The sequence below is a fragment of the Rosa rugosa genome, chromosome 2, assembly GCF_958449725.1.
Source record: "Rosa rugosa chromosome 2, drRosRugo1.1, whole genome shotgun sequence".
Taxonomy (NCBI): Eukaryota; Viridiplantae; Streptophyta; class Magnoliopsida; order Rosales; family Rosaceae; genus Rosa; species Rosa rugosa.
The window spans coordinates 70809832-70837499 of NC_084821.1; the positions used below are offsets into that span (position 1 = coordinate 70809832).

Genomic DNA, 27668 nt, shown 5'->3' on the forward strand with positions numbered 1-27668 from the left:
AAAATATCACTATTTATATAATACCGTCCATGTTTAACCATTACTCCTGATATTTATTGCAAAATGTTTTTAAGTGTGAAATGCAAGTTAGTCGCAAGTCTCATGAGACCGCAAAAACATCACTATTCATATAGCACCATCCATATCTAACCATTAGTTCGATATGGACTACTCCGGCGGGACGTTGAATCCCAGAATGACTCAAATTGAACTCCAGAATCCAGTTTTACTTCTTCTGTCAATTATTCAAAACTCATCTTTAAGCTTACTTCTCTACTAGAATTGGCCAATGGCCAGGCATAATTGCAAATGCGCTAAATCCAAGCAAATATGCTCAATGCACACGTTAATCAAAATACATTCATAGTACATTCACTGCCCTATCAAACTTGAAAAGCGCAAGCGTAATCAGAGAGCTTTTGGAAGATATCACTGATTGAAGATTAAATTCCACAGTACAGGTCATAAGTCATAACTAAAGGTTACAATGCAATTCAGAATGACAAATATGCCAGTACCTTACATCAAATACACAATTTAGCTATGAATCAGTGCACACACAGTCAACCAACAAATGGTTTGTATTATACATTGCTTTGTTTGTAAATCTTGGTGTCGAGTACTTGTTTACCGCACATCGCACAAACTCCTGCAAAAAACAAATCACATACATCAGGCTATCCTGCATTACTGAAACAAAACCAATGAGAGCAGGAAACAGAAACACTACCTTTGGAGTAAGCACAGGTGTGACAGTATTTTCCTTCTTGGTGTACTTGCTGCTTGCAAATAATGCACTTGGTGTTTCCAGTAGTTCCATATGGACTCCACCTAAGCATTGGAATCCAGTTACAAAAAAAAAAATTAGTATATGTATCCGTGACTCCACACTAAATAAACAATCTGCATTGCAAAAAACTAATAAGCGGTGATGGAGGACTCAAATTGTTATCGTACATACGTATAAGATCAAAGACATAGCACCATATGACTTAGATACCGTACATATGTATCTCTGCAAAAACTGCCTATGTCCTCTACACAATTTGCAATCTACCTCAATCTCATAACCTACTTAGCATATAACATCTATTTGTTATTCCTTCTTACCTCTATTAACAACATCTTAGGTTACTCATTACTCTCTGTATTAGCTAGTTTAAGAACTTGACACAAGTCTGCTCTACAATCTAGGCTATAGACCAAAAACCGATATAAGTGAAATTCCAGATAGAAATTTGATCGAAAAGGTTCAATCGAACCACACAACATTGAACATTCTATTATCTTATAAAACACTAAAGTTGCAAAGTACAAAGACTAGCTGTCATTGATTACAAGTAAAACAAACACATATATATTCAATTTAACCAATAATTTTAGTATTTGGGCAAAGAAAACAAATCAAATAAAAATTAAAAAAAGGGTACCTTTTCTTCTTGGACAAGAGCTTGTTCTCGTTGATTTTCCGGCCGCCGCCTTCGGTGGTGTTACTGGCACCTTCCTTCCACTTGTCCGGCACTATAACCTTCGCAAGCTTCTTCTCACCTATAAAATTCAACAAATTTAATCAGAATTCGACCCAATTAGAGCATCGATCGGAAATCAGAAACTTCACAATTCAATTTCAATCTCTGCTTTTTCGAAAAAAAAAGATAACAACTTTGAAGAGAATTTGATCATGGATTAAGAGGGTACTTACACTTTTCGCACACCATTGTTTGCTTGTTGCGCTTCGAATTGGGATTTTGAAACTGGAGAAAGAAACCCTAATTTGAAATTTTGGGGATTTTGGGAGTCTTGTGCTGGGTTGGTGTCGCAGTTCAACTCACCGTTTTAGGCTGTGCAATCTAATAAGTAATAACAGGTCTCCGTGACTAAATATACCCTCCTGATTGCGGTAAAACAAATTGAGCTGACTGATCCCTACCGTCCTTTTATAAAAATCGGGGATATATGCCTAATCGCAACCGTCCAATAACATTATAAGGATTTTTTATTTTTTTATTATTATTTTGTTTACTACTAGGTATGCGATTTTACTTGGCAATATATGCGTTATTGGGACACGGGTCGTGTCGTGGTTTCATGTATGTTTTTTGTTTAGATTTGGAGTTTGCTTGCTTTGGTTCAATTTTAGTTTATGGGAATTGTTTCGGTTTTCGGATGATCAGATTTTGGTTCAATTTAGGTTGAGAAAGGACCGCTGCTAATTGATAATACTATCAAATTCCATTGCCTTGAGATATGATGCATTATTTTTTATTTTGACCCGTTGTTCAGTTCTATACCTGAATTTTTATGGAGTAGACAGTAAAACAATCTATTTGATTTATATTAAGAACATCTTAACAAACAGAAAGTTTCAAGTCTAGAACATCTTAGCTTTAGCAGATTTAGCTAGTGTATTGTTGAAAATTAGCTGCGGAGACCTTGTGTAATTGCTTGTGTATCGGTTTGTTGATGGGATCATAGATGATAGGGGCGTCTACCTGCAAGCTTTGTCTTTTACATAATATATTCCATCCAAGATTGAAGATTCTTTACTGATTTTTTTGTCTTCTGTCGACAGTGGCAGAATTTGTTTCCTGCCTTGAAAAACAATGCAACAACGCACAAGAACGAAACCCTTGTGACTGTACGCCTCGGGTGGAACAACAAAAACAAAGTCGCAGACGCCGACGCCTAATTCATGAATGTATTAATAAGAAGCTTCCTCTTTCAAAGAGACAAGCAAAGGGACTTGGTTATCATCCTTGCGCAACGGGTGTTGATACTAATGACTAACCTTCTACTCATTCTGCTGTCACGTCCTGTAACTGTTGTGGTATCACCCACTGGCGTCGACATTGTCCAAACCGTGATCAACGTGCTCCAGAATTAGGATAAAAGACAAAATCAAAATCTGCTGCTGGCAGCGACAACAGTTCATGTGAGACCAAAGAATGATCACAACTTTCACCCCTTGTAAGCCGTGTTTACTTTGCTCTATCTATATACTGACTTGTGTGTTTACTTTGCTCTACCTAAAAAAAAAAAAAGTTCTTGCTTGTCTAAAGTTCTTTGAAATTTTCAACTTGAAATGACATATTGATCATCATTTATGACATGTTTACTTGCACTTGGAAGAAGATGAAAAATCATGGAGGATATAAATATTTTTTATTTTTTATTGAACAAAATCAATTTAATGAATCTAATCAGAATTCCATAACCAAAAAACAAGATGCCATACAAGTACACATCTTAGTCTATCCCCATACTCAAACTCTACAACTTCACAATATATATCATTCCCATGGACTCAATGGACACTCCACTGGCAATGTTGGGAACCTCTCGGTGTCCTTGCAATAATCATAAACAACAATGTTTCTTTGTATCCAAGCATAGTCCATTTTCTGAGAATCTGAAAGGTGCCAAGCATCATACTGATCCCACCAGTTCTCTGTTGTTGTGGACACACATTTAGGGTATGGATCTTCCCACTGGCATGCATCAACACTGAAGTCCTTGTAGGAAGACACAAATGGTGATTTTTTCCAGTCTGTCTTCTCAAGTCCACCTCTCGTCGCCCATTCATCGGCATTCCATATGCTCGAGAACAAATACATGGGTTTCTCGTTGGGGAAGAAGTCGTTTGCTTCACCATTGTTCTTAAACACCCTTATGGGAACTTTGTCAACAAAAAAACTGCCAGCAAAATCCATTGCAAGACTGTGTTAGTTCTAATATTCAACATTATAAACTAAGCAACTGAAAGAATTTTTTAGTGCCAACATTTGGAGGGGGCTGGTATGGAGTAGCCTGTACTCAACATTTTGCGTACTATTTCTTTGCTACTGTCTTGAAGGTGGAAACAAAATGCTCGATGAATGCACGGGTAGTATTTATTTTTCATCAATATTCAAAACAAGAGCCTAAAGATCATAAATTTACGGTACTAATACATAGTAGAAGTTGCAGTGCCACAAAACCAGGAGCATGTGACTGTGACAGACACATTACATCACTTTGGGACTTGCAGCATGTGAGTATATAAATGTGCCAGCAGATAAAAAATGAAAGGTAGATATGAGCTAGGGGATGAAATAGAAGGGTCACAAATTATAAAAGAGAAGCTTGTTAAGGCCAAGAGAGACTCACACAATCTGATGATTGTTCCAAAGAATTGAATAGGTATGATAATCCTCAGTGGGGTCAAACCAAAGGCTGTGCCTCATCTCACGGTTCCCAGTTCCATTCTTGTAAACATTTGTCTGAATCAGATAAGGCTGCCCACTCCTATTCCCCAAGAACTCAAAATCTAGCTCATCTCTGGTTGGCCCTGCTCCATTTTCAGTACACATCTGCAGCACCATTTTTAGCAGTTTCAAATTTTTACCATAAAAAGCAAGCACATAATTGTACAAACACTGAAAGAGGAGTATGATTTACTTCCATAAATGAATGAAGTAAAAAGATGGGACTTACATAGTAAGCTGTCACTACACCAGCAGAGTCGCCTCCAACCAGCTTGAGCTTCATGCTGAACCAACCAAATCTGTACATCTGTTTCGTTTGAAACCCGCAACCTATTCAATAATAGCTACTTGATTTAGCAACGAAACTGGAAACTAATCTTTGAAATGATTGATATTCTAAGTTTCAATCCTTTTTACCTGTATTATTGTCGAGCGAGAGGTACCAGATCTCCCCATCTGCAGAGGTTTTGAAATGGTCCTCGGACCACATTATGTTGAAATTGTCTTCGAAAGAAGTTGATGGTGCAGCTGATACAGATGAAGAACAATAAGCAGCAGCCATGAAAACTGCAATGTAAACAAGAATAGCAGCCATCGGAGAAGATGCCCTTCTTTCCATTGTGGAGGCAGAGAAGTAATCTGAGATTGGGAGCTTCTTTCAGCTCGATCTTCTCAGGAAGAAGAAGAGCGGTGCATTAATAAATATGGTGGTCACTATTTGAAAATGACTTGGAGAAAAGGCTAAAACAGGAAACCAAAGTATTCACATTTCTTTGTCTGCTTAATCATTGCATATAATTTATGAATGGCAATGGCTGAAGTGCCCAAAAATGACTACGACTTAGTAACTTAGGAGATAATTGGGTAAACTAGAAGAGAATGCATATGTCATTCTGAAGAAGCCAGGCTGCTATCCAATGGACTTTGGCAATTGGGAGAATGAAAAATGGTTGTGGGCCATGTGTTGCATATATGAACATGATGGAATGTGATTGATCATTCAATAATCGGAAGCTCTTGGATCTAAGACAACTGGATTTTGCTGTTACTAAATGCAGCAACTTATAGGGTAGGTCTCTAGAGTCTTTTTACTTCTAGCTATCATATATCCGAGTAAGTGATGCTCCGAAGCATGGTAGAATTCTTTAGTGTCAAATCTAACAGCGAAAAGTAATTTTAGACCAGATCGATGTCAAAAGAGCAGAGAAGGGTGAAAGGAGGAGCTGAAATCTGCTTTGGTCAATAATACAAGAGAAAGCACCCTAAAAAGCCTAAGATTTCTCCATTAGTATCTTTTCCACACTACTTTGGGGTTCTTTTTCTGTCGGTTTTCGTTTGTATTGTGTGAGAAATAACACAGTAAATCACATTAAACAAGACTATTTAGTGGAAATAGTGAACAATTTTCCCCAATTGGAGGTTGCTTTCTTGGTAATAAACATGACCAACATGCTTAAACACCACAACCAATAAAGAAGAAAGGATATGCTACAAGCCTGCAATGAATATGATAAACAATGTCTTTGTAGTTTTCCCAGCACACGACTTGGGAAATTAAAAACACTCTCATGTGGGAAACCGAGGAAGAAGTATAATAATGAATAGTAGTAGATTTGAGTAAAACCTTCAAACATTGACTTGGATGCATTCACATGCTTGGTCAGGAAGGTGATGGGGAAGCCAACACCACCAATAGAATACCAGAGGAGATTATTATTAATGGAGGGGTACCCTTAATGCAGTGACTGACTGACTGTGACTAGCTAGCAATAAGTGATGTGAGGAAAAAGTAGCTGTTCATTTGTTTCAGCAAAGCAATATGTGACCAAGTTTTTCTTGGCTTCATTGGCTAAATTTGAAAGGTAGAAAATACCTTGTTCAGTCTCTTCTGGCTAATAATGGACTTGGAATTATGTGGGTCAGCATCATCCTTCTCATATCCTCAGAGGCTTGCAACCTTTTTTCAATCTCTTGCTGGTGTGTGTGTTCTGCTATCTCACTTGGAATTGGCACAAATTTGCATTTTAGGGAATTAGATTTCGACCGTGCTAAGCTTCCTTTTCTTGTCTATCGCTTTTTCTTTCAAGCAAACTCATCAAAACATTTTATTTCATACCTAAACCAAAAATATCAAAGCATATACGAAGTAAAACATGATTTTATTTCTAGTTGCATACTTACATTTACTTGATTGTCTTTGAGACAAGCCCAAGTGCCCCAACACGTCGTCCTGAAACACTTGGAAAACGAGCAAAATCTACTGAGCAAGACATGTTTATTTTCTTTTTCTATTACACATGTCTTATCTGTTTTGAGACAATTCATCAAACACTTTATCTTCACACGTATAATAAAAACCGCAGAAGTTAAAACACATGAAAACGTCGAGCAAACTGTTTGAACACTTTAAGAACTTAAACTGGAGTGAGCACAATTGCTGTCACCCTCTAAATCAACCCTTATGTAGTTTCTCACTCTCTTGTTAAACTGTTCTTCAGCTTTGTTTCTGCAGCATTGGCAGCTTTGTTAAAGAGAAGGTTCAAAATTTAGGCTTGGGCTCACCTTATACTCAACGTCTCAACTCCAACCCAACCCAAAAGTCCTGCTTTTTCAGAGTCCAAGCCCAAAATCCTTTTTCTTCCCAACTTCTCTGCACCAAAACATCGGAGCAGAACAGAACCACTTCAAACACCAAATGCTTCTTCTTCGCAAAGCTTATTCAACAACTTCCAGTACTTCCCTAACTTGGAGAACCCAAATCAAACAAGCTCACTTAGCCTCCCAAATCTCCTCGATTCTCTTACAGAGACGCAACTGGGTTCCACTCCTCCAAAACCTCAACGTCCCCAAACTAAACCCTCCTCTGTTTCTCCAGATCATCCACAAAATCCAGAGCAACCCACAACTCTCTTTGGATTTCTTCAACTGGGCCAAGTCCAATTTACGTTTCGAACCAGACCTCAAATCCCACTGCCAAATCATCCAACTCTCACTCGGGTCTGGCCTCACCCGACCCGCCAAACCCATCTTGGACACACTAATCCAGACCCATCATGTTTCCAAGCTTGTACAGTCCATGTCTCAGGCTTGTAAAGGTACAGATTCTCTATCCAATATGTTAAGTTTTGTGCTTGGTTGCTATGCAAGAAAGGGTTTGGTTAGAGAAGGCATAGAAGTTTATAGAGAAATGAGTGTTCTTGGTTGTGTGCCTTCAGTTTTAGCCTGCAATGCATTGCTTAATGCTATGAGGCAAGGAAATGAGACTAGATTGGGTTGGTGTTTTTATGGGGTTATGCTCAGAAATGGGGTTTCACCAGACCAGTTTACATGGTCTCTGGTTGCTCAGTTTCTTTGTAAAGATGGGAAATTTGAAAGGATTCTTAGACTTTTGGATTTGGGTGTTTGTGATTCTATGTTTTATAGTCTTCTTGTCGAAGGTTATAGCAAAAGTGGGAATTTTGATGCTGCATTTTGCTACTTGGAGAAAATGAGTGATGGGAAATTGGAACCTGGTTTTAGTACTTATAGTTCTGTTCTTGATGGGGCATGTAAACTTGGGTATGTGGAAGTGGTTGAAAGGGTAATGAGGATTATGGTAGAGAAGAAATTGCTTTCGGAGAGTCCTGTTTCGGAGTATGATTCAATTGTTAAGAAGCTTTGTGCTTTGGACAAAACTTATGCGGCAGAGATGTTCTTTAAGAAAGCGTGTGATGAGAAAATTGAATTGCAAGGTGCTACTTATGGATGTATGCTGCAGGCATTGACTAAAGAAATGAGAATAGTGGAAGCTATTCGGGTTTATCGGGTGGTTTGTGAGAGGGGTATAGTAGTGGATGATAGCAGTTATTATGCATTTGCTAATGTCCTTTGCAAGGAAGAGCGATCTGAGGAGGGTTTCGAGTTGTTAATGGATGTTATAAGAAGAGGGTTTAGTCCTTGTGCATCAGAATTGTCTGGATTTATATCATTTCTATGTGGCAGGCGTAGATGGAGAGAAGCAGAAGATGTGTTGAATTCAGTTCTAGACAAAGGGCTACTACCGGATTTGACTTCTTGTTCTTCGTTAGTAGGGCATTACTGCTCTAGAAGACGGATTGATTCAGCGATGGCATTGCACAGTAAGATGGAAAAACTGAACGGCAGTTTGGATGTGACAACTTACAATGTACTTCTTGGTGGGCTTTTTGCAGCAAGGAGAGTTGAAGAAGCAGTGAGAGTGTTTGATTACATGAGAATTCACAACTTGATGAGCAGCGAAAGCTTTACGATCATGATTCGTGGGCTTTGTCAAGTAAAGGAACTGAGAAAGGCCATGAAAATTCATGATGAAATGTTGAAGATGGGACTTAAGCCTCCTGCAGCAACTTATAAACGTTTGATATATGCATTCAAGTAAACCTTATTGAGCAGTGAAAGCCTCACAATCATGATTTGCCGGTTCTGTAGGGTAAAAGAGCTGAGAAAGGCCATGGAAGTTCATAATGACATCTTGAAGATGGAGCTTAAACCTGCTGCAGCTACGTAGAAACTCCTGATATGTGGATTCAAGGAAACCTTGCATAAGAACACATAAACTTATGAGCAGATGAAGGCTTTTCAATCATGTTCAGTGGGCTTTGTTGTCTAAAGGAGCTGAGAAATGCCATGAGAGTTCATGATCAAATGTTGAAGATGGAGCTTAAACCTCCTGCAGCTACTTATAGTCGTCTAGTACATGGGTTCAGGTAGAGAAGACACAACTCAAGCAGTCATGAACTCATAATTCACCGGCTTTGTTGCGTAAAAGGAGCTGGGAAAAGCCCTGAAAATTCATGATCAAATGTTGAAGATGAGCTTAAACCCCCAGCTGCTAATCATAAACATTTGATATGTTCAAGTAAAACCCTTCTAAACACAGTAACTCCAAATGTGAGTGATCAGTGATGAAAGCAAAACGACTCTCGTAATTCTTACTCTATTGCTGGTTGTTAAACGACATGTCGTCTAAACCAAAGAGTCAAGAGTCAACACTCAAAAATCCAAGTCTTCTTCCTCCTCTTCTTCTTCCTCACAAATCAAAAACCCAAAATTTCCTCTCTGCAATGCGGAAAGCCCCAACCCTAACAATGTCTCCAATTCCCAAACTACCCCTCTCCCTCCTCCTCATCTCCGCCCTTCTCTTCCTCACCGCCTCCTCCTCCTCCTCCTCCCAATCGGACCTCGTCTCGGAGCTCCAATCCCTCCAATCCCGATCCAAATCCGGCGTGATCCGCTTCACCGACCAATCCGTCTCCCGCTTCCTCACCTCCGCCCCAACCCCCCGCCCCTACTCCCTCCTCATCTTCTTCGACGCCGCCAAGCTCCACGAAAAACCGGAGCTCCACCTCTCCGACCTCCGCCACGAGTTCTCCCTCGTCGCCGCCTCCTTCATCGCCAACAGCGCCGACGAATCCTCGCCGTCCCACTCCAAGCTCTTCTTCGTCGACATCGAATTCCAGGACTCGCAGAACAGCTTCGCCCAATTCGGCGTCAACTCCCTGCCCCACATCCGCCTCGTCGGGCCGGGTCAGAGCCCGAAAGAGTCCGTCCAGATGGAGCAGGGCGATTTCGCCAGACTCGCCGAGTCAATGTCCGAGTTCATCGAATCCAAGACCAAGCTAGTCGTCGGCCCAATCCAACGCCCGCCGATGTTCTCCCGGAACCAGATCATCCTCGCCGTCATGGCGTGGCTGATCTGGACGCCGTTCATTATCAAGAAGATTATCAACGGCAAGACTCTGCTTCACGACCCCAGGGTTTGGTTGACCGGGGCGGTTTTCGTCTACTTCTTCAGTGTCTCCGGCGCTATGCACAACATTATCAGGAAAATGCCGATGTTCTTGGCGGACCGGAACGACCCGACGAAGCTGGTTTTCTTTTACCAGGGTTCGGGAATGCAGCTGGGAACAGAGGGGTTTGCTATCGGGTTCTTGTATACTATTGTCGGGTTGCTGCTGGCGTTTCTTACCAGGGTGCTTGTGAGGGTTAGGAATGTGAATGCGCAGCGGATTGTTATGCTTGTGGCGCTGGTGGTTTCGTTTTGGGCTGTGAAGAAGGTGGTGTATTTGGATAACTGGAAGACCGGGTATGGTATCCATGCTTTCTGGCCTTCGAGCTGGAACTGAGGTTCGGTGAGGATTTGGATTCACCAATTGGGGTTCTATGAAAGGTGAAATTTTAGATTTTGTGGTTAGCAAAAACTTTGATAATGAATTCGAGAGAATATGTTAAATGCTGCTTTGGCAGCCTGCAGGGCTTTACATTATGTTTGAATACTTACAAACTATGTGTTAGTAAACTTTCTGATTTTGATTACATGCTTTGCGGTTATGATGCTGGTTACATTGCTTTGTCTGTTTATTTATGTTTTCTTAGGCTCTGAATTACTCTAAGTTTTATGCTTTCTGGTTCAAAGTAGCTTAAAAGCTGATAACTTGTCTCACTGTGTATAAATGAGTATGCTTTGCACACTGCTATTTCTTCTCTTGTTGAATGCTGTTTTACAACTCAGTTAATGAAGGCTGCTTGCTTGGTTCATGGTTCCACTGCTTATAACCTTGAACCTTGATGAGTGGAATGTAATTTGCTTATGCTAGCTTTTGGTTTCATGTGCTTGAATACCAAACACATTCAGCTCAAAGCATGATAGCAAGTACTGGTATTCATAAATGGTCATTGAAATAAATTGTTGGTATAGGGTTTAAGGTAGCATAGAACTTGAGTGAAGCTGTGGGGTAGATTTATATAAATGCAAAGGGAACCATTGAAAGATATATTTCAATCCATATGAAAGACAGTTGGTGGAGAGAAATTCTCAGCTTGAGAGGCTTTGGATTAACTAGCCAGTGACCTATGTTTTCTTAGTTTCAAATTCCTTGTGATTGTCTAGCAATCTTGACTGCATTTCAGCCAATATGGTAGAATTTGACTTTATAGAATCTTCATCAGAGCAACTTGTTTGTTAGTTTTCTGGTCAGTTCTGATGGTGAAGTTGGAGCTAGAGCTAGTCTCCTGCTTAGCCTAGCACTGCCTATTAAGTATTAACTTCCACAGCAAGGAATATGAACCTTCAGTGTGTTTAGCCAAAATCATGTTGTGTAGACAGAATGGCTTCTTTTTCTTGTAATCTGGGTATTTGGTCTCGAACAGTTTCAGACTTTTGGGTGCGGGACTGCGGGTGTATGTTTAGGCCTTTAGGGTTTGTATTAGGGGTTTGGGTGTATGCGCATCGATCATATTCCAGATAATTTACCGGTTCACTATCTTGGGTTGCAGTTTGTATTGATAAAATGAAGTTTGTTTTGTTTGTGCGAGTTTCTGAAACATCGTTGAAGGGTAAATACTAAATAGTGCTGTACTGCTTATGTTTTTAGTACTAAGTTCTGGAATTTAAGATAGCTTCTATATGCTCTATTTGCACACATTCAAGAAACATCAGAAAATGGCAGAAGTCTTTGTTTTTTTTTTTTCAATGATGAGGGATTAGAAGCCACGAGCTTACTCTCCCCACTTATCAAACCATAAAGCAATTCTGCCAAGCTAAATGATCATGTGCTTGATGACCAACCCCAGCTGAAGAGTCCGCAAAAAGTTGGCCTCGAAGGATTTCCGCAACAAATTTTTCTGCAATTTCTGTAATATTTGTTTAAGGGGCTTAATTTACCGCAATTCAAATTCCTTAATAGCATGTTTACTTATTCAGAATGAATGTGTTAACTACCACAAACAGCTACTAAGATGGAAGTCGACTCCATCATAAAATTAGGAACTCATTCTTGAATAAACTCGGAGTTCAATCACCTATAGAGAGTAATTGATTCCTCCTGAATGACTTTTACTTACCAAAGATATTTTTAGAAATTACCCCAATTTGCAAGCCAATTTCAATCACAAAATAAGGCTCGATGGAAAACAAGCCAAATCTGAGCACCTATAATGATGGACTCAGCTCGTCTCTTTTACAAACATCTGAACGATGAAATCAAGCATTGGATCAAGAACTTGCAACTTTTCACAGCTTGGGGGTGGGAGGGGGGCTGAATTTTATTGAAAACTAATGTGTATTAGAATCACTAACTGTATGAATAAGAACTTTTAGTTTAGTACAAGAAATATGGAGACTGATTTCCCCTTAATTTCATGCAGATGGTAAAGAAAAGCTTCCCTGTTGGAAAGAACGGTCGTTCAGGAAAGTATATGATTCCTTACTTTCGGCACTATCAAAAGTCCCACAAAACGTAGAAATGCAGCAGTGTTGATTCCCCATTTCAAGTTTACCCTAGTATCCCTGAGATTCATCATAATATTGCAACCCTTTTGAAGCCACAATGGTCCATGGTCAAGGGCTAGATAGTCATCTAGTACTAGTTCAGAGGCGTCTTGGTGACATGTTATGCACCTTTAGGGCAGATCCATCGTCCTTATATTCGAGTTGTGAGTGCTTCTGAGGCGAAGAAGCAGATCAAACAGAGAGGGAGCTGAGCTAGAAGAAATGGAAGAACAAGTCGAAATGGTGGGGAGGGCATTTGTGGATCATTATTACCTTCTGTTTGACAGTGATAGAGCTTCCCTGTCTACTCTATATCAACCAACCTCTATGTTGAGCTTTGAGGGCCAAAAGATTTTTGGGGTTGACGATATTTCTGCGAAGCTTAATCAGTTGCCATTCGATCAATGCAAGCATCTGATCAGTACTATCGATTCCCAGCCATCATCGACAACCGGTGGCATTGTGGTCTTTGTCAGCGGCAGCCTCCAATTACCGGGGGAAGAACACCTTCTAAGATTTAGCCAGGTTATAATTTTCACAACTCTCCACATTTACTAATAGTAATTTGGTTGTGTTTATATTAAAATGTTGTTGTACTGTTGCAGATGTTCCACTTGATTCCAACTCCACAAGGAAGCTTCTTTGTCCAGAATGATATATTTCGTCTGAATTATGGTTAAAATTTGTTCAAACTCTACCATTGAGTTTCTGCAACTGACTGCTGAAATATAATTGTTGTAACTTGCACAAGTGAAGGAATAATAAAACTTGCACAAGTGAAGGAATAATAATGTTCTCCATCTCTTTGTTAGCATTTCATTTCATGCCTTCCTATAAAATTGCATTTGGTTTGTCATGTAAAGACCATTTCTTAATTAATCAGCTTCTAACCAAAACAAAAAGTGGACGTCAATCCAATGAAAATATTCTTTTAATGAGAGATTTTTGCCCGTGAAACATATATTCATCTGTATAAGCGTCACTAAAAGAGAAATTTTTTTTATCAGATAACGACAATACTTCATTGACATTCGTATATTTTTATGGAATATCAATGATCGGCCAACTAACTTACCATAGAAGTAACCAAACTACCAAACAATTCAGGAAGTTCTCAGTTATGTACTAATATATTTGTCTCTGGTACTAATAAGTAATAACCATCTAGATATCACTGAGACAAAGAGTTTACGCTTCTACACTAATTATATGAGCTAGTCTTTACATATGAGTTTCTCAAGTTATAACAAAGGTTTTCTTTAGAGACCGTACCACTCATACCAGTCAATTTGCTTTTGGGGATCGGACGGACGATTCTTTTTCTTTTCGTTTTCGAAAAGAGGGAGCATATGAATGTTTTTACCAACAATGAGGTTCTCAATAGTTGCCAATGGATTTGTCGTTAGGTAATTAATGAGTTTTGATTCCATTTTCTAACAGTGACTTCGTAAGAAGCTCAAAACCAGCGCCCCATGTTTTGAGCAACCTCGGATATTTTCTTCTTTAATTTCCCAAAGTAATCATACAAAGAGAATATTTTATAAAATCACTTCTGGAGCTTCAGAAACGTGAATGGAGACTCCACTGGTGTAGAAGAATAGATAATGTCACTATCTCTTTTAATCAGCAGCACTGGATCGATTTCCCACATGACTTTCTACCAGATATCGAACAGTGCTTTCTCTTTGTCTAGACACCATGATTGCAATTATAGAAAGAAGCTTATGATTTAGCTACAAAATCCACTAAAGCTCAAAGTTAAAGTTAGCCTCATAATGTCCAAAAACACCAACCCTTGCTTTCCTAAGCCTTATCCGTAAACAATGAACGTTTTTGCACATAATCGTATATAACCGGTCATAAAAAAGAAAAAAAATCTTCGAAGAATCTCTTCAAACGCAGCCTGTTAAGACCTTAACCTCTTCCATAATGACACACACTTTCACTTTAAAATACGTTATCATCTCTGCTAATTAATTTATTTTTCTTACAGTACAAGTTGTTGTCTATTACTCTATTTAAGAACTATAGGACGAGAGAAATAAGCAAGAGAGAGCATAATCAATTAGCTACAAGCAAGAATGGCAATCCAACAGCCTCTGCTTGATGCTCCCAAAGCTACTTCTTACTGCAAATTTCTCTATCTAATCCTCTCCTTAGCCGCTATTATAAGCTCGATCACCCTTGTTTCCATCCAAGTTATGATCAAAACCAGCTCCTCTATTTCTCGTCCAGGAGCCATGAGTGCTGATGTTGATCTACTACAAGGGCTCCTAGAAGAATCCACACCACACTTGCAAAAAGCCCTTGAGACGGCGAAAGATGCTTATACTAAGATCAATGATCCTAAAGATCGAGCGGCTCTTGTCGATTGTGTGGAGCTGATGGATGTCACCATGGACAGGATTCTTGACTCTAGAGTGGCTCTCAAGAACTTGAAGGTGCAGAATACCATGGAAGATGTTCATACATGGCTTAGCAGCGTCCTCACTAACCATGTCACATGCTTGGATGGACTAGAAGGACTATCAGCCCGGACTATAATGGAGCCTAGGCTCAATGACTTGATATCAAGGTCAAAAGCCTTCCTAGCCAAGTTGGTTGCAATTTCTCCATTAAAAGAGAGAGTGATCGATGATCAGCCACCGAAAATTGGAGATTTCCCAACATGGGTCACAAGCAGGGACCGGAGGCTAATGTCGAGGGATTTTCATAAGGGAGTTGAGGCCAATGTTGTGGTGGCAAAAGATGGGAGTGGGAAATACAAGACTATAAAAGAAGCAGTGGCAGCAGCACCAGATAAGAGCACAACCAGGTATGTCATTCATGTGAAAAAGGGAACCTATAAGGAAAATGTTGAGGTTGTGAAGAATAAGAAGAACTTGATGATTGTTGGAGATGGCATGGATAAAACAATCATCACCGGCAGCCTCAATGTTGTTGATGGATCAACCACTTTCAAATCTGCGACTCTAGGTAAGGACTTATAAGCTTTACAAATAGGTTGACTACATGTTTATATAGCTGATTTGTTATCTTGTTGTTTCATTCTTAGACAACTTAAACTTTTGAGGCTCGTATTTGTCTAAAATTTTTACGAGTTTGGTTGGCATGTGAAGTTTAGAGCATTTAACCCAACACTAGGGACACTCAAGTTTTACTTGGCACATATGTACCAAATATGTAAAATCCTACATCATCAATCTTTATCTTCCAATGCAGCTGCCGTTGGTGACGGATTTATAGCCCAAGACATTTGGTTCCAAAACACAGCTGGCCCGGAAAAGCACCAAGCTGTTGCACTTCGAGTCGGAGCCGATCAATCCGTGATAAACCGGTGTCGCATTGACGCTTACCAAGACACTCTCTATACCCACTCCAATAGGCAGTTCTTCCGAGACTCCTACATAACAGGTATCTTGTCGACTTTATTTTGGTTACATTGGAATGTATGTGAATCCTAAGAGGTCCTAACTCATTTCTCTACCCTTCTTCAGGTACCGTAGACTTCATATTTGGAAATGCAGCCGTAGTACTTCAGAATTGTAAGATCGTGGCACGAAAACCCGCGAGTGGACAAAACAACATGGTCACGGCACAAGGTCGGACGGACCCTAATCAAAACACCGGGACTTCCATTCAAAAATGCAAAGTAATTGCAAGTTCAGACCTAGAGCCGGTGAAAGGGAAAGTCCGATCTTACTTGGGCCGCCCCTGGAAGGAATACTCTAGGACTGTTGTGATGCAGTCCACCATTGGTGACCACATTGACCCAGCTGGGTGGTCTCCATGGAGCGGAGACTTTGCTCTGAAGACACTGTATTATGGTGAATATGCAAATACTGGACCCGGGGCGGGTACTAGCAAGAGAGTGACTTGGGCCGGGTATCATGTCATTAAAAGTGCATCAGAGGCCCAGAGTTTCACCGTTGCTGGGCTTATACAAGGTGGGTCATGGTTGAAGTCCACCGGGGTTTCTTTTACCGAAGGGCTGTGATCATTTGTGGCCCATCACATTTAGCCTTCTATCTATTTTCTGTTTTGTTTCAATAAATAAGTTGTTTTTGTTGTGGCATTTTCCAAGGGCTAAGCGTCATTTTCTCTAGTTAATCAAACCACAGGGTTAGTTCCAAATATATAGATCAAACTTCTTGAAATTTCTAAAGAAAATCACAAATTAGTTTGAAAGTTAGGAATTACGCGGTAGAACTTGAATTAATAACGCAAAGATTTGGAAAATCGATCAACAATTTTGTTTGAATAACAAAAAAATGATAAATTGACATAAGGGCACTAATTGTCATTTTCTTCTAGTGACAACAAATCCGAATTGACTTCGATCGTTTTCAATGAGTTGTCTACTCATCAAAATTAAGTGTCAACCAATCACCTTACATTTTAATATTATTCCAAATTCTGAATATACAAAGTATCAGGAGGATAATGTTAGAGATCTCTATTGCTAATAAATAGAAAATTAGACCCGAAATTGTCTCAAGGTGAGCAACACCACATTCCCATATGAAGTAGCTTTAATTAGATTGTGTTTGCCTAATGTGATAATTTGAAGGATTAAACAATCAAGAATAAAACGTGCTTCCAATAATCACAATAGCTTAACATGTTATCTATAAACAGCTAAGCCATATATCAGAGAATTTCCAATAAAGGGCAGCATGATTGCAATTTGATACGCTCCAAAGGCCCGGTTGGTGAGAATAGAATAATACATGAAGTTAAAAGGTTTCTAATTAACAAAAGAAATTAAAAAAGGGAAACCAATTGAAGTTTAGGTTATAAAAATAATTCTTCTCTATTTGTTAGTGCATGACAATTGTATATTAGAACCAAAATGAGAGCTCATACCCAGCTGGATGAGAAATTTATGATCTGGTTGAAAAATTGAATTTAATAATGTCTAGCTATTGAAGGAAAGATTGAGATTTTTTGTCAAAGGAAGGAAAAGGTTCAATTTGGATGTTAACCTCTTCATCATTTTGGTATGACAACTTATTTTGTCACCTATTTGGTTTAGGCACTTATGCTAAAGTTTAGTTTGTTTGAAAGAAATGTTGGAGTTTAGTGATCTATTTCAAACTTGAACCAATTTGATTAAAGAGATTTTAGAGTTTAACGATATATGGAATGATATTTTCTTTTTTAATCTGGGTGAAGTATCAAACCATCTCGGTTACGTTAGTGAGTTAATAACACTCCCACCAAGTTAGTATTTAAACTAAGGTCCATGAGGGTACCCCAGTAAAGCCAAACTAATTACCGCTGTAGGCGCACGAACCCGAATGTTTCTCAAACCTACTGGGCACAAATTGATAGGAGTTGAGGCTAGACATGGGGATTCCATGTAAGGTTGCTCGGGGTGGTTGATATTTAGACCGATATTATTGTGCCCTGTTAAATATTAGGTTTGAATATATATTCTCAAATATAATATGTATTGTCGTTTATCATATACACTGATTCGGTTAATTATATTTATTGTGGGTCTTCAACTTCATCTGGAAAAATGTAAAGTAAAATTCAGCGGGAATAAGCGAATGAAAGAAACGAATGGAGAGAAATATTAACGAGGGAATACATTTGGGTAAAAATGGTGAAATTAGTTAGACAAGTTAGGCAATTTTGTCATCAAAAGATGACTTAACCTTTTCCCTCATTTTAGTTTAATGCTAAAAACCAAACTTAACAACAGGGTTAACCAAACTAATTAGACTAAACACATGAGTCCAAACTGCTTTGAAAGTTGGTCTAGTCAGACACTGCACCAAGCAAATTCCAGCTTCTCCCTCTGTGTGTCTCAGATTTTCACCCGCAATTTAAGTATCTGTTGCATTTTTGGAAGGCTCTTGCATTTTTTCAGAGGGAGGGAGCCTCTCAAAAACAAAACCAAACCAAACCAAAAGCAAACCAGCACCACCCAATTTCTGTTCAATTTTGTTCCACTCTATTCTCTCACACCCTTAATCTGTTTTTGAGGTTTCCATTATTTGTTATCCAATCCCACCCACCTCTTTTTTCTGTTAGACCTTCTTCTCCCTAGCGCTGTTTCTCTCTGTTCCAAACTACTGGTTCCTCCCCCCCCCAATTTGACAAAATCCCATTACACTATTGTTTCTGGGGTTTTTGTTCTTTCACTATCATTGTTTTTGGGTATTGGGGTTCAATAGAAAACTAGTTTTTCTAGCTTCCTAAAGAGCTTCAAGAGAGTAGTTGAAGATAAAGATGGAGCATGGAGGTAATAGGCTACCTTGGTTGGATGTAAAGGAGAAGCTGCTTCTTCCCTAATCAATCCTCTTCTTTGTACCATCCTAATCATCCTCTTATTAAGGTATATTAATTAATTTTATATCTCTATTCCCTGTAATCAATGCTGACTGATATACTGGGTCTGCAAATGCACCGTCTAATTTTACAGAATTATTGGAATCCTTTTTGTGTTTTCCCTATAATGAATCATCTCTGTGCTATATTCCTTATATATCAGATACCAATCCTCATTCACAGGGATAAGAAAGTTCCCAGATCACATGCAATGAACCTTATTTGATACTGATCTATCCTTTTTTCTCATTTCAAAATAGTTCTTAAGCAAAAGCCACCATTAAGTACATTTGCTTTTTGGCAGGCAAAAGGTACACCATCATCATCTCTTCCCCAATCTTTATTTCTGGTGTTTGCTTCCCTCATTCTTCAAGGAGCTGTTGCATTTGGGCAATTTGGGCTTCTAGTTTCCACCATGGCCAAGATTTTCAAATACATCTCTCAAATATTTGGTAACTTTATTTCTCTCTCATATATCTGCAACTCTAATTTGGGTAAACGATTGCCTTGTATATCTATGCAATAGCTGGGTTTTCATGCTGATCTGGGGCTAAATGGGAAAATGGGTGTTGTTGCAGTTGTGAAGGAGCGTGAAATGGAAATTGGGTTCCCGACAGATGTGAAACATGTAGCTCACATTGGGTGGGATGGTCCGTCTGATAGTGCACCCAGCTGGGTACGTGGCCTAACCTTAGCAAATTACTGATCTTTCTTCATTTTTCAGTCTTATTACACAAGGTACCAACCAAAATATGTTCTTTCATTTCTCAATTGTTTCATTCTGTTGCAGATGAATGGGTTCAAAAATGGACCCGATTTCTCAACACTGGGTCGCAATAACACCGGTGATCGAAGGGACTCCTCCAGCAGCACGGCTCCTTCTCCTTGGGCCTCCCACGGTATGCTTATCTTCACTATCGAGTCTCCAATGTTTCTTTCATTGATGCATGTATAACTAGTATGTAAGGTTAGGCAAAATAATGCAGAAACTGATGGTTGGGGGCCTTAGTGTCAAATGAATAATTTGAAGGTTTTGTCAATATGTTCCATTTCATTAAACTATGGGTCTATGGCTTGTGTATCATGCATGTGCATTTGTGCAGTATGAGTACTCCAACAGTCTAACCAGACAAGTATGAGTAGGGTCTTTTTTTTTCACGGGCTAAATAGTTTTAGGGGAAATGGGATTAGTGTCTGTTTTAGTTTATTGGTAATAGATGCTAATAAGGTATGGAAAAGTTCTCAAGATTCTTTGCCCCAACTGGAGGGCTTGGCTCTTCTGTCACGAGACAGCACTTTCCTACCTAGAGGAATATGGTAGCTCGTGGCCCTTTACAAAACTCTAGCTAGTTCTTGGTAATGGTGGTCCTGAGGGCTATAGCTCTATAAACATTCTTATCTTTGGCTTGATTGTTTTATAGCTATTTATAAATTGGTGGGATCATTGTTTCAGTGGGTCTTAAATTGAGATCGATGCAGCTAAGGGATTCAATTCTTATGGTTCAATCAATTTATAGCATAGTTTCATTTCTCGTAACATGATGATACATTAGGTTGGTAAGGTTCACACATCTATATATGAGTACCTATCATATCCTCCTGGAGTACTTTTGGTGTGGTTGTAGTGTCAAATCTTGTTTTGGTAATGATGGTGTGGACAATTTATTGTAGATTATGGCACTTGGGATGACTTCAATAATAGTTTTCACTCTCTTTTGGTTGTTGTTTTGTCAATCTTTTGTGACAGATTTTGAGCAATCCATGGGACGCCAGCCATCAACGAACTTGATAGACCTTCCTCCTAATGACCCTGCAAATGTTCCCAAGAAGCCAAAGCGGAAAAAGGTCAAATCTTCGTCTTCCTCTTCCTCATCATCGAGATCGTCACGACCAATGAAGGCGTCAAAGGCTACATATACGCAAATGGAACCTACACCAAACCTGCTAATATAGAAACACTTCAAGATTGTCAAGTTGATCAAAGTTCAGAATGTGCATAGTAAGACTCTGGATGACCTGCCCATATTTCCGTTACTCTGCAGTGTCCACAAGGGCAAAAGAATGAAGATCCAAAAATTGGGACATAGCTTAGAAAAGCAATAGGTTTTGGGAGAAATTCATAATGTGAATTAAAAGAGTGGAAGACGATTGTCCAAAGGGTGACACCAGTCTAGAAAGACACCAAATTTTTTGCTTTCTCATTAATGTAATAAGCATGCGGAGAGGTGAATGATTTAGTTGTGCTGGTATGGCTTTGCTAATTCAGATTGTCAAACGAGAAATACAAGTATTCATTTTTACTACTAACGATGAATGATCGATTGAATCTACATACTGAAAGTACAACGAAGATAAGACAAACTGACACAATTTATGTTATGAAACCAAAATGGCTATACTCAGATTATCAGAAGCTGTATAAGGCACCCCCAAATTGATCTGCAAGCATGTTCTCAGAAAGTATAGTTCGTGAACTGAATGAGAGTGAACTTGGATTAGCATGTCATTGTCGCTGATACAAATGAACTTGAGACAGAATCTTTGAGCTTAGAGTCATCTTCTACCTGCAAATAATTTATATAGAGATCATTTTCAAAAAAAAAAAAAAAGTTTATATAGAGATCCAAACTAATTGATAATAGTTGAGACTTGAGAAGGTCCGTGTCTATAAAAATAGGGCTAACGGCGTTCGTGTTTATGACCATAGAAAGTGAGGCTAACGTTGAGAATGACAAGTGAGGTTGATGGTAGGCATTACAAGTGAGGCTAATGATGGACATTGCAATTAAGGTTAACGGTGCCCAAGCAAGCGAGGCTAAGCACACCAAAAGATGTGGTATACTATCAAGTTCCCAACACCATGAAACCAACCCTAGAAATTTCTCTAAACAATCAAAATTGTTGAAAACCATGATTTCCATAAAAGAACGGTGGACTATAGTCTTACCAAAATCGCATATTTTTTATATCCAAAAAAAAAAAACAATCGCATATATATATATATTTTTTTTTTTAAAGGGGTTTGGAACCCAGCCTAGCTGGGAGGCTCAGCCCCACGCCCGGTTCCATTTATTATATTAATATTAGGGTTTTGCATCAGGGGGGGGACATAAAACCCGAACCCCGAGCTACATAGAAACAACATATTTTTATTTTCTTACCAAAATTTCTTATTGGTAAATCATGATTTTTTGAGCAATTTTAAAATCTCGATCAGATATTTTTTTATGATTTTTTAAAGTCGAAAAATTGAGAAAATCATTCAAAAAAATTGCGTTGAGATTTTTGAGGTCTGTGACTTGAAGCAGCTCCTAAAAATCATGTTAAAGGGTGGTTCTAGTTAGACCTCCAAATTTGATATTTGGACCTCCAACTTTTTTCAATTATTAATAGACTTTGTCAACTTATATGAAAAGACAAATAAGGATAAAATGAGAAAAATGAAAAAATAAGTAAATAAATAAATACTCTTCTTACCTCCTCCAACCAAATATAACATTCAATTAAATTGTTTTTTTCTTCCCTATATTTCCTTATATTGCCTATATAGTTTTATAATTTACCTAAAATAATTAAGTAAAAATAATAATTTCTATATATGACCTATCATTTATTACAAAAGTAAATTCAAAACAATCTGATTTGGAATTTTCTTAAACTAAATTAATTGAATATTATGATATAGCTATTACTCGATCTTCAAACCCAAAACCCTCGAAATCCTTCTTTTAGCAAATTCAAAGGGGTTCCAACAACATATCAAGATCGAGAACCAACCCATCTGATTAATTTTGGTGAAGGAGAGACCTAATCATAAGATAACAATGTCATGTGATTTTGATTCATTCTTCTTCTCGTGGTTTAAGATAGAGATAAAAAAAAATAGAGTAACGGATTATTGTATCTCATGTTCAAGGGCGTTTTGGTAAAAATAAGGAGGTCTACTTAGCTTTTTAAGTATTCTAAAAAGTAAATTAGAGGTGTACTAAGTATGAGAGGTCCAAATAGCAAATTTGGAAGTCCAACTAGAACCACCCCATGTTTTACCAATTGTAAGATTAAGAAAAGAGTAGTTTTATATATACCCCTAATTACTTAATGCACACGCCTATATTTTTTTGTCATCAAAGTTCCATCTTTATCCCTCCTCATTAATAAATAAATAAAAATAAAAACAAAGAAGAATCCATAAAAATAAAATAAGACATTTAAATCAAAATATTAATTAAATATTTTCTTATAGGTTATATTTTTTTCTCATGTCTTCGATCGTGATAGTATCGACCTCTATTCAAGATCATATGTGAATGTTAATGGCAGATGAAATAATTGTAGTCCACATGAAGAATTAGCAAGCAACCAAATTGGTTGAAACATATTGAAGGAGGTTATAAACCATCAAATATATCTTGGATACATGAATACATCATCATCAATCACTTTGTTTGCAAAACAATCACCATGGCTCATTCTTTACCAGTTTTACTATTGACCATGACTATATGGATCATGAAGATATTGACATATATTGAATCTTTAAAAATCTTAGAGGCATGAAGTTTTTCAACTTGAAGAAGCAAAGTTTGACAATGGGTGAAGAAGCAAAATATTTATAAATTCTATTATAAGGTCATGGTATTTTTTCAATGTGAAATCGATTACTTCACATTCTCATAACATCCCTTTCTTTCAAGCCAAACATGTGAAAAAAATTATATTAGGTAACATAAATCACCAATGGTCACAATTTGAAATATACTTCAATTCTCTTGTGGCTATAGCTATATTCAGAAGCTAATGCAACAAATTAATCTTCAAGCATGTATCCTCTTCTCGAAACTTGGATTAGCATAATGGTTAATACCAAGGAATTAACTTGAGACACGAACCATGCTAGCGATGAGCTTAGAGCAGTCGCCTTAATTCTACCTGCAACAATGATTAAACTTTTTCAAAAGCAACAATGGCTTCAACTTGGATAATTGAGGCAAAGCCAATAGAAACAATCAAACAAATCCCCATATCACAATCCTTCCACAACCCCATTGTAACAAAAGCTGGAGAAGCTAACCCAGACGTACATTAGAAGTTTAGAACTATGCAAGTTTAATTTAAGGGAAAATTTCGCAAACAGTACACCAAGTAAATGCCACTAATAATTCTTATACATAAAGTTCCAAACCAAACATTTTGATACACGAAATCTGAAACTCGACCCACTATCAGTACACGATGTCAATTTTTGACACCAAAATGTCCATTATGCCCTCAGTTCTTTTTTTTTTAATAAATTTTTTTTTCTGTTATTTTTTTTTTCCTTCGTTTTTTCTGTTATTTTTTTTTCTTCCTTCTTTTTTTTTTTCCTTCGTTTTTATCTCTTTCTTTCTTTTCACATGACTAAATATTGGCTGAGTTACAAATATAAGCTGTAGGACCATAAATCTCACCAATTGGAGGGCAAGGGCGGCGTTGGAAGCGAGGGAGTGAGTGTGGAGGTGAGGAAGGCGGCGTTGGAGGATAGGGAGTGAGCCTGAAAGAAGGAAGAAGAAAGAGATAAAAACGAAGGAAAAAAAAATAACAGAAAAAACGAAGGAAAAAAAATAACAGAAAAAACGAAGGAAAAAAAAATTTATTAAAAAAAAAAAAACGAACTGAGGGCATAATGGACATTTTGGTGTCAAAAATTGACGTCGTGTACTGATAGTGGGTCGAGTTTCAGATTTCGTGTACCGAAATGTTTGGTTTGGAACTTTATGTATAAGAATTATTAGTGGCCTTTACTTGGTGTACTGCTTGCGAAATTTTCCTTTAATTTAATAATTTATGAATACCGGAAGGTTTCCAACCAATCAAACAACTATTTCTCTTTTTTAAATTGGTCATGGATGTAAATTCCATTAGCATCCCGAATTCCTACAGATAGCTAAAAAAAGGATTTACTCCCGCAATTCTAAATCTTCTTATAAACAATTTTTTTCAATCCAAACAACAGAATCAGCATTTCTGTTGTGAACAATCCGGTAAGTAATTGCAACTTGATCGATCAGAATTGTGTTAGAGAGATGAGTATGAATATACGCAAGTTGCTAGTAAATATGTTCTCGAAAAGACAATATATTTTCAGAAGGTGCCATCCAAGCCAATACGGGCGCCAAATCATCAACATCTTTCAACTCCTTTGGAGAATTCGACATCACGAGAAAGAGGTGGTTGACACCATACAATGGTGAAGAGAAGTTTTTTATAAAATCTTCTGGAAAAAGTAGAGTCTACAAAATTCAAAATTAAAAAAGTTAATGATATAAGATAGAAAAGCTTGAATATGTAAAGATTAGTTGCACTTATAAACTTGGAATAGTATAGAATTTAAGGTCACGAACATAAAGGGTGACTTTCTCTGAAAAGCTAAAATTTTCAAGAAAATCTCTAAGTGTTAGAAAATGTCTGAATGGCCCGTTAAACTCAAGTAAGTCTCCATCCCAAAGGTCCCAAAGAAGGATGTCCGCTACCCTTAGATTTGGAGCTTTCACAAAAACCTTGGACTTCAAAAACCCTTTGAAAATGAAAGAAACTAGATTTGGAGTATTGATTGTGGCCTTCAAACAGTCATGGCATCCATCTACACTAAGTTGCTTCAAGTGCTCAGCATGCACGTTGATATATTTCAAGCTCGAGGATTTATTCAAGGTAACATTCTCGAGGAGATCGAAAAGAGTTTGATGAAAATGTGAAATATTCAAGATTCATAGCTTCATCAACGGTAATAACCCGAGTATTGCAACGCTCAATTTTCAATGATTTGAGACTTGAACTTAAAACGCGCAACTCCGAGAATTCAAAAGTACATGATGTTATTGACAAATTCTCAATGAAAGGACACTCCTCAATCAAAAAGAAGAGACTGTGATCATCAAAGTGCACTTTTTTCAAGTACATAGTTTTTAAATTGGGTAAAAGTAAGGTATCTAAGGAATGTATTGTGAAGATCTTTTATTCTCACATACTCCAACTTCATAACAATTAGGGTTTCTGCATTAACAAGGGTCCTGCGAGATATGCAGTAGTAGAGTTCCAACCGATTCTGCCAAGCAAATCCCCAAAATAATCAACTAATTCTAAGACTAATATCTAACTCCTTGACGCTTCTCTCGAATACAGAACTCAGGCACTTATCTATTAAATCATAGTCTCCGGGTGCGTACCTCATCATGCGAAGTCTGAACTTATCTAATATAAGTGTTGTTCTTGCCGGTCTTTGTCAAGAAATTTCAGCCACCTTTCCACGATGTTGATGAACTTTCTATGTTCAAGAATCTTGTTAAGATCGATGTGGTAGTTGTCATACTTACCAGGCTCATCGCCCTCGTCGAAATCCAATATGGGGGCCGATCGAACACCAAACACCATCCCATTGCTTGGAAAGAAAGCTCAAGCGAACAGCAGCTTTAGTGGGAAGGATTTGGAGAATTTGGTGGATAACAAGGTCAGGTAAAGGAGGGCGTACATCGACGACGTCCATGGCGTTTGGTTACGATCCTTTTTGCTTTCTTCCTTATTTATAGAAGTAAATAGAATCCAGCATAAATTAGACTTTGGAAGAAAGCAATGGGCTTGGGTTTGCACTTTTTGTTTTTTATGAGATGGTATTTTTTTTATGAGATACGATAATTATCATTGATAAAATGACAATATTACAGAAGATAGTTGAACACCAAAACAGCCCTCATAGCGTAACATTACACCGTTCAATTGAAAAAAAAAAAAAAAATCGAACAGCTCGGGGTGCGGAAGAATTGTTATCTAAATGAGCTCTCTCCTTCGTAGAAGGGAAGCCCTATTAATTAAATTAAAAAAGAAAAAGGAAAGAAGGCTTGTGTTAGGGAGACCACAAACTATAGCTCAAGCCCGAACCCGCCTTGAACCCTAAGACAAGGTGCAGGCCCAAATCCGCCTTGACTAGTTTGTCCTGCACCTTGTGCAGTATCACACACACATAAACTCATCAAATCAGATATGTTTTCATAATTGATAGATGAATGATGATCGAGTTGCTAATTCTGGAATGAGTAAAATATTTTCTAACTTAAGCATTCCCAGCATTGTGTCACCAGTATGAGTAATTTTCAGCTGTTTACCATTACCAATTTGCACAATATTAGTGGTAGTGTGAACAACTGAATTTATTTGGTCATGTGATTAGTTGCACCAATGTCAACAAGCCATAATTGAGGAGCAAAGTTGGTAATAGCTAGCAACCATTGCTGTGGCATTTTCAGTCTCATTTTGTTATATATCCAGGGAGTCCAATGATGAAGGCCTTTGTAAACCCCGTGACTCATTTTTGATGTCTATTTCAGCAGTCTTGAGTAGAGTTTTCAGCTAACTAAGAGAGCAAACCCTGAACTGAGCTCTTATGACAGTTTTAATAACGAGAAACTCAAATGGCAAACCCTTAAGAACAGTCACCACAATGTCTTCACCAATCACCATCAATGACAAGACCAACAGTTTCAAGTGCATCCTTAGCTGCCTTGACTTTATCAAGATAAGTGTCTATTTCATAATTTCATTTCATTTCTTCAAATTTTGTAGATTCTATTTCAAATTTTTTGCTTATTTGGTGCAGCAAATTTGAGTTTTAGCCTTGACCACATTTCTTGGGCGAATTTGCTCCTAACAGCACAGGTCATAGCAACAAGCAATATATTCAGATGCAACATTAGTAGATCCATCTAGAGGACATTACAAATTGAGGTGGACATGGGGTTGAGCCATCAACAAAGCCAAAGAGGCTCTAA

General features: G+C 38.1%; 7 protein-coding genes across 8 annotated transcripts; 5 read left to right on the top strand and 2 right to left on the bottom strand.

The window, feature by feature from the left end:
* Positions 1-405: 405 nt before the first annotated feature.
* On the bottom strand, positions 406-1860 carry LOC133733519 (uncharacterized). Its single transcript, XM_062161139.1, has 4 exons — positions 1703-1860; positions 1431-1548; positions 731-831; positions 406-649 (listed from the first exon to the last, which is right to left on the bottom strand). The coding sequence occupies exons 1-4, from the start codon at positions 1716-1718 to the stop codon at positions 585-587; spliced, it is 300 nt and encodes a 99-aa protein (XP_062017123.1). The 5' UTR covers positions 1719-1860; the 3' UTR covers positions 406-584.
* A 1288-nt stretch (positions 1861-3148) lies between these two features.
* Positions 3149-5094, bottom strand: LOC133733520 (probable xyloglucan endotransglucosylase/hydrolase protein 8). Its single transcript, XM_062161140.1, has 4 exons — positions 4662-5094; positions 4474-4574; positions 4147-4349; positions 3149-3693 (listed from the first exon to the last, which is right to left on the bottom strand). The coding sequence occupies exons 1-4, from the start codon at positions 4861-4863 to the stop codon at positions 3291-3293; spliced, it is 909 nt and encodes a 302-aa protein (XP_062017124.1). The 5' UTR covers positions 4864-5094; the 3' UTR covers positions 3149-3290.
* Positions 5095-6680: 1586 nt separating this feature from the next.
* Positions 6681-8642, top strand: LOC133729850 (pentatricopeptide repeat-containing protein At4g21170). Its single transcript, XM_062157445.1, has one exon. The coding sequence runs from the start codon at positions 6940-6942 to the stop codon at positions 8638-8640; it is 1701 nt and encodes a 566-aa protein (XP_062013429.1). The 5' UTR covers positions 6681-6939; the 3' UTR covers positions 8641-8642.
* Positions 8643-9204: 562 nt separating this feature from the next.
* Positions 9205-10577, top strand: LOC133729852 (probable dolichyl-diphosphooligosaccharide--protein glycosyltransferase subunit 3B). Its single transcript, XM_062157447.1, has one exon. The coding sequence runs from the start codon at positions 9221-9223 to the stop codon at positions 10385-10387; it is 1167 nt and encodes a 388-aa protein (XP_062013431.1). The 5' UTR covers positions 9205-9220; the 3' UTR covers positions 10388-10577.
* Positions 10578-12447: 1870 nt separating this feature from the next.
* On the top strand, positions 12448-13340 carry LOC133729853 (nuclear transport factor 2B). The gene is made up of 2 exons (XM_062157448.1): positions 12448-13056; positions 13137-13340. Exons 1-2 carry the CDS (start codon positions 12754-12756, stop codon positions 13209-13211), a joined length of 378 nt encoding a protein of 125 aa, XP_062013432.1. The 5' UTR covers positions 12448-12753; the 3' UTR covers positions 13212-13340.
* A 1185-nt stretch (positions 13341-14525) lies between these two features.
* On the top strand, positions 14526-16606 carry LOC133729851 (pectinesterase). The gene is made up of 3 exons (XM_062157446.1): positions 14526-15507; positions 15754-15945; positions 16029-16606. The coding sequence occupies exons 1-3, from the start codon at positions 14613-14615 to the stop codon at positions 16526-16528; spliced, it is 1587 nt and encodes a 528-aa protein (XP_062013430.1). The 5' UTR covers positions 14526-14612; the 3' UTR covers positions 16529-16606.
* A 1706-nt stretch (positions 16607-18312) lies between these two features.
* On the top strand, positions 18313-21177 carry LOC133729855 (CRIB domain-containing protein RIC10-like). 2 transcript variants are annotated; one of them, XM_062157449.1, is made up of 5 exons: positions 18316-18877; positions 19175-19322; positions 19449-19546; positions 19661-19769; positions 20618-21177. In XM_062157449.1, the coding sequence occupies exons 2-5, from the start codon at positions 19286-19288 to the stop codon at positions 20821-20823; spliced, it is 450 nt and encodes a 149-aa protein (XP_062013433.1). In that variant the 5' UTR covers positions 18316-18877; positions 19175-19285; the 3' UTR covers positions 20824-21177. The 2 variants fall into 2 exon arrangements, with proteins under 2 accessions (XP_062013434.1, XP_062013433.1); XM_062157450.1 differs by lacking the exon at positions 19175-19322 and having other exon boundaries at positions 18313-18877.
* Positions 21178-27668: the final 6491 nt, after the last annotated feature.

What these genes read in the sequence shown, in the direction of transcription:
- LOC133733519 (XM_062161139.1), bottom strand. An exon ending in CTCTTGTCCAAGAAGAAAAG is followed by an intron (nt 832 to 1,430) that starts GTACCCTTTTTT and finishes TCCAATGCTTAG; the next exon opens with GTGGAGTCCATATGGAACTA. An exon ending in CACCTGTGCTTACTCCAAAG is followed by an intron (nt 650 to 730) that starts GTAGTGTTTCTG and finishes TGTTTTTTGCAG; the next exon opens with GAGTTTGTGCGATGTGCGGT.
- LOC133733520 (XM_062161140.1), bottom strand. Translation starts at nt 4,863, where the DNA reads ATGGAAAGAAGGGCATCTTCTCCGATGGCTGCTATTCTTGTTTACATT. An exon ending in CTCGCTCGACAATAATACAG is followed by an intron (nt 4,575 to 4,661) that starts GTAAAAAGGATT and finishes ATTATTGAATAG; the next exon opens with GTTGCGGGTTTCAAACGAAA. An exon ending in TGGAACAATCATCAGATTGT is followed by an intron (nt 3,694 to 4,146) that starts GTGAGTCTCTCT and finishes TTTTGCTGGCAG; the next exon opens with TTTTTTTGTTGACAAAGTTC.
- LOC133729850 (XM_062157445.1), top strand. Translation starts at nt 6,940, where the DNA reads ATGCTTCTTCTTCGCAAAGCTTATTCAACAACTTCCAGTACTTCCCTA.
- LOC133729852 (XM_062157447.1), top strand. Translation starts at nt 9,221, where the DNA reads ATGTCGTCTAAACCAAAGAGTCAAGAGTCAACACTCAAAAATCCAAGT.
- LOC133729853 (XM_062157448.1), top strand. Translation starts at nt 12,754, where the DNA reads ATGGAAGAACAAGTCGAAATGGTGGGGAGGGCATTTGTGGATCATTAT. An exon ending in ACCTTCTAAGATTTAGCCAG is followed by an intron (nt 13,057 to 13,136) that starts GTTATAATTTTC and finishes GTACTGTTGCAG; the next exon opens with ATGTTCCACTTGATTCCAAC.
- LOC133729851 (XM_062157446.1), top strand. Translation starts at nt 14,613, where the DNA reads ATGGCAATCCAACAGCCTCTGCTTGATGCTCCCAAAGCTACTTCTTAC. An exon ending in TTTCAAATCTGCGACTCTAG is followed by an intron (nt 15,508 to 15,753) that starts GTAAGGACTTAT and finishes CTTCCAATGCAG; the next exon opens with CTGCCGTTGGTGACGGATTT. An exon ending in CCGAGACTCCTACATAACAG is followed by an intron (nt 15,946 to 16,028) that starts GTATCTTGTCGA and finishes ACCCTTCTTCAG; the next exon opens with GTACCGTAGACTTCATATTT.
- LOC133729855 (XM_062157449.1), top strand. Translation starts at nt 19,286, where the DNA reads ATGGCCAAGATTTTCAAATACATCTCTCAAATATTTG. An exon ending in CTGATAGTGCACCCAGCTGG is followed by an intron (nt 19,547 to 19,660) that starts GTACGTGGCCTA and finishes ATTCTGTTGCAG; the next exon opens with ATGAATGGGTTCAAAAATGG. An exon ending in TTCTCCTTGGGCCTCCCACG is followed by an intron (nt 19,770 to 20,617) that starts GTATGCTTATCT and finishes CTTTTGTGACAG; the next exon opens with ATTTTGAGCAATCCATGGGA.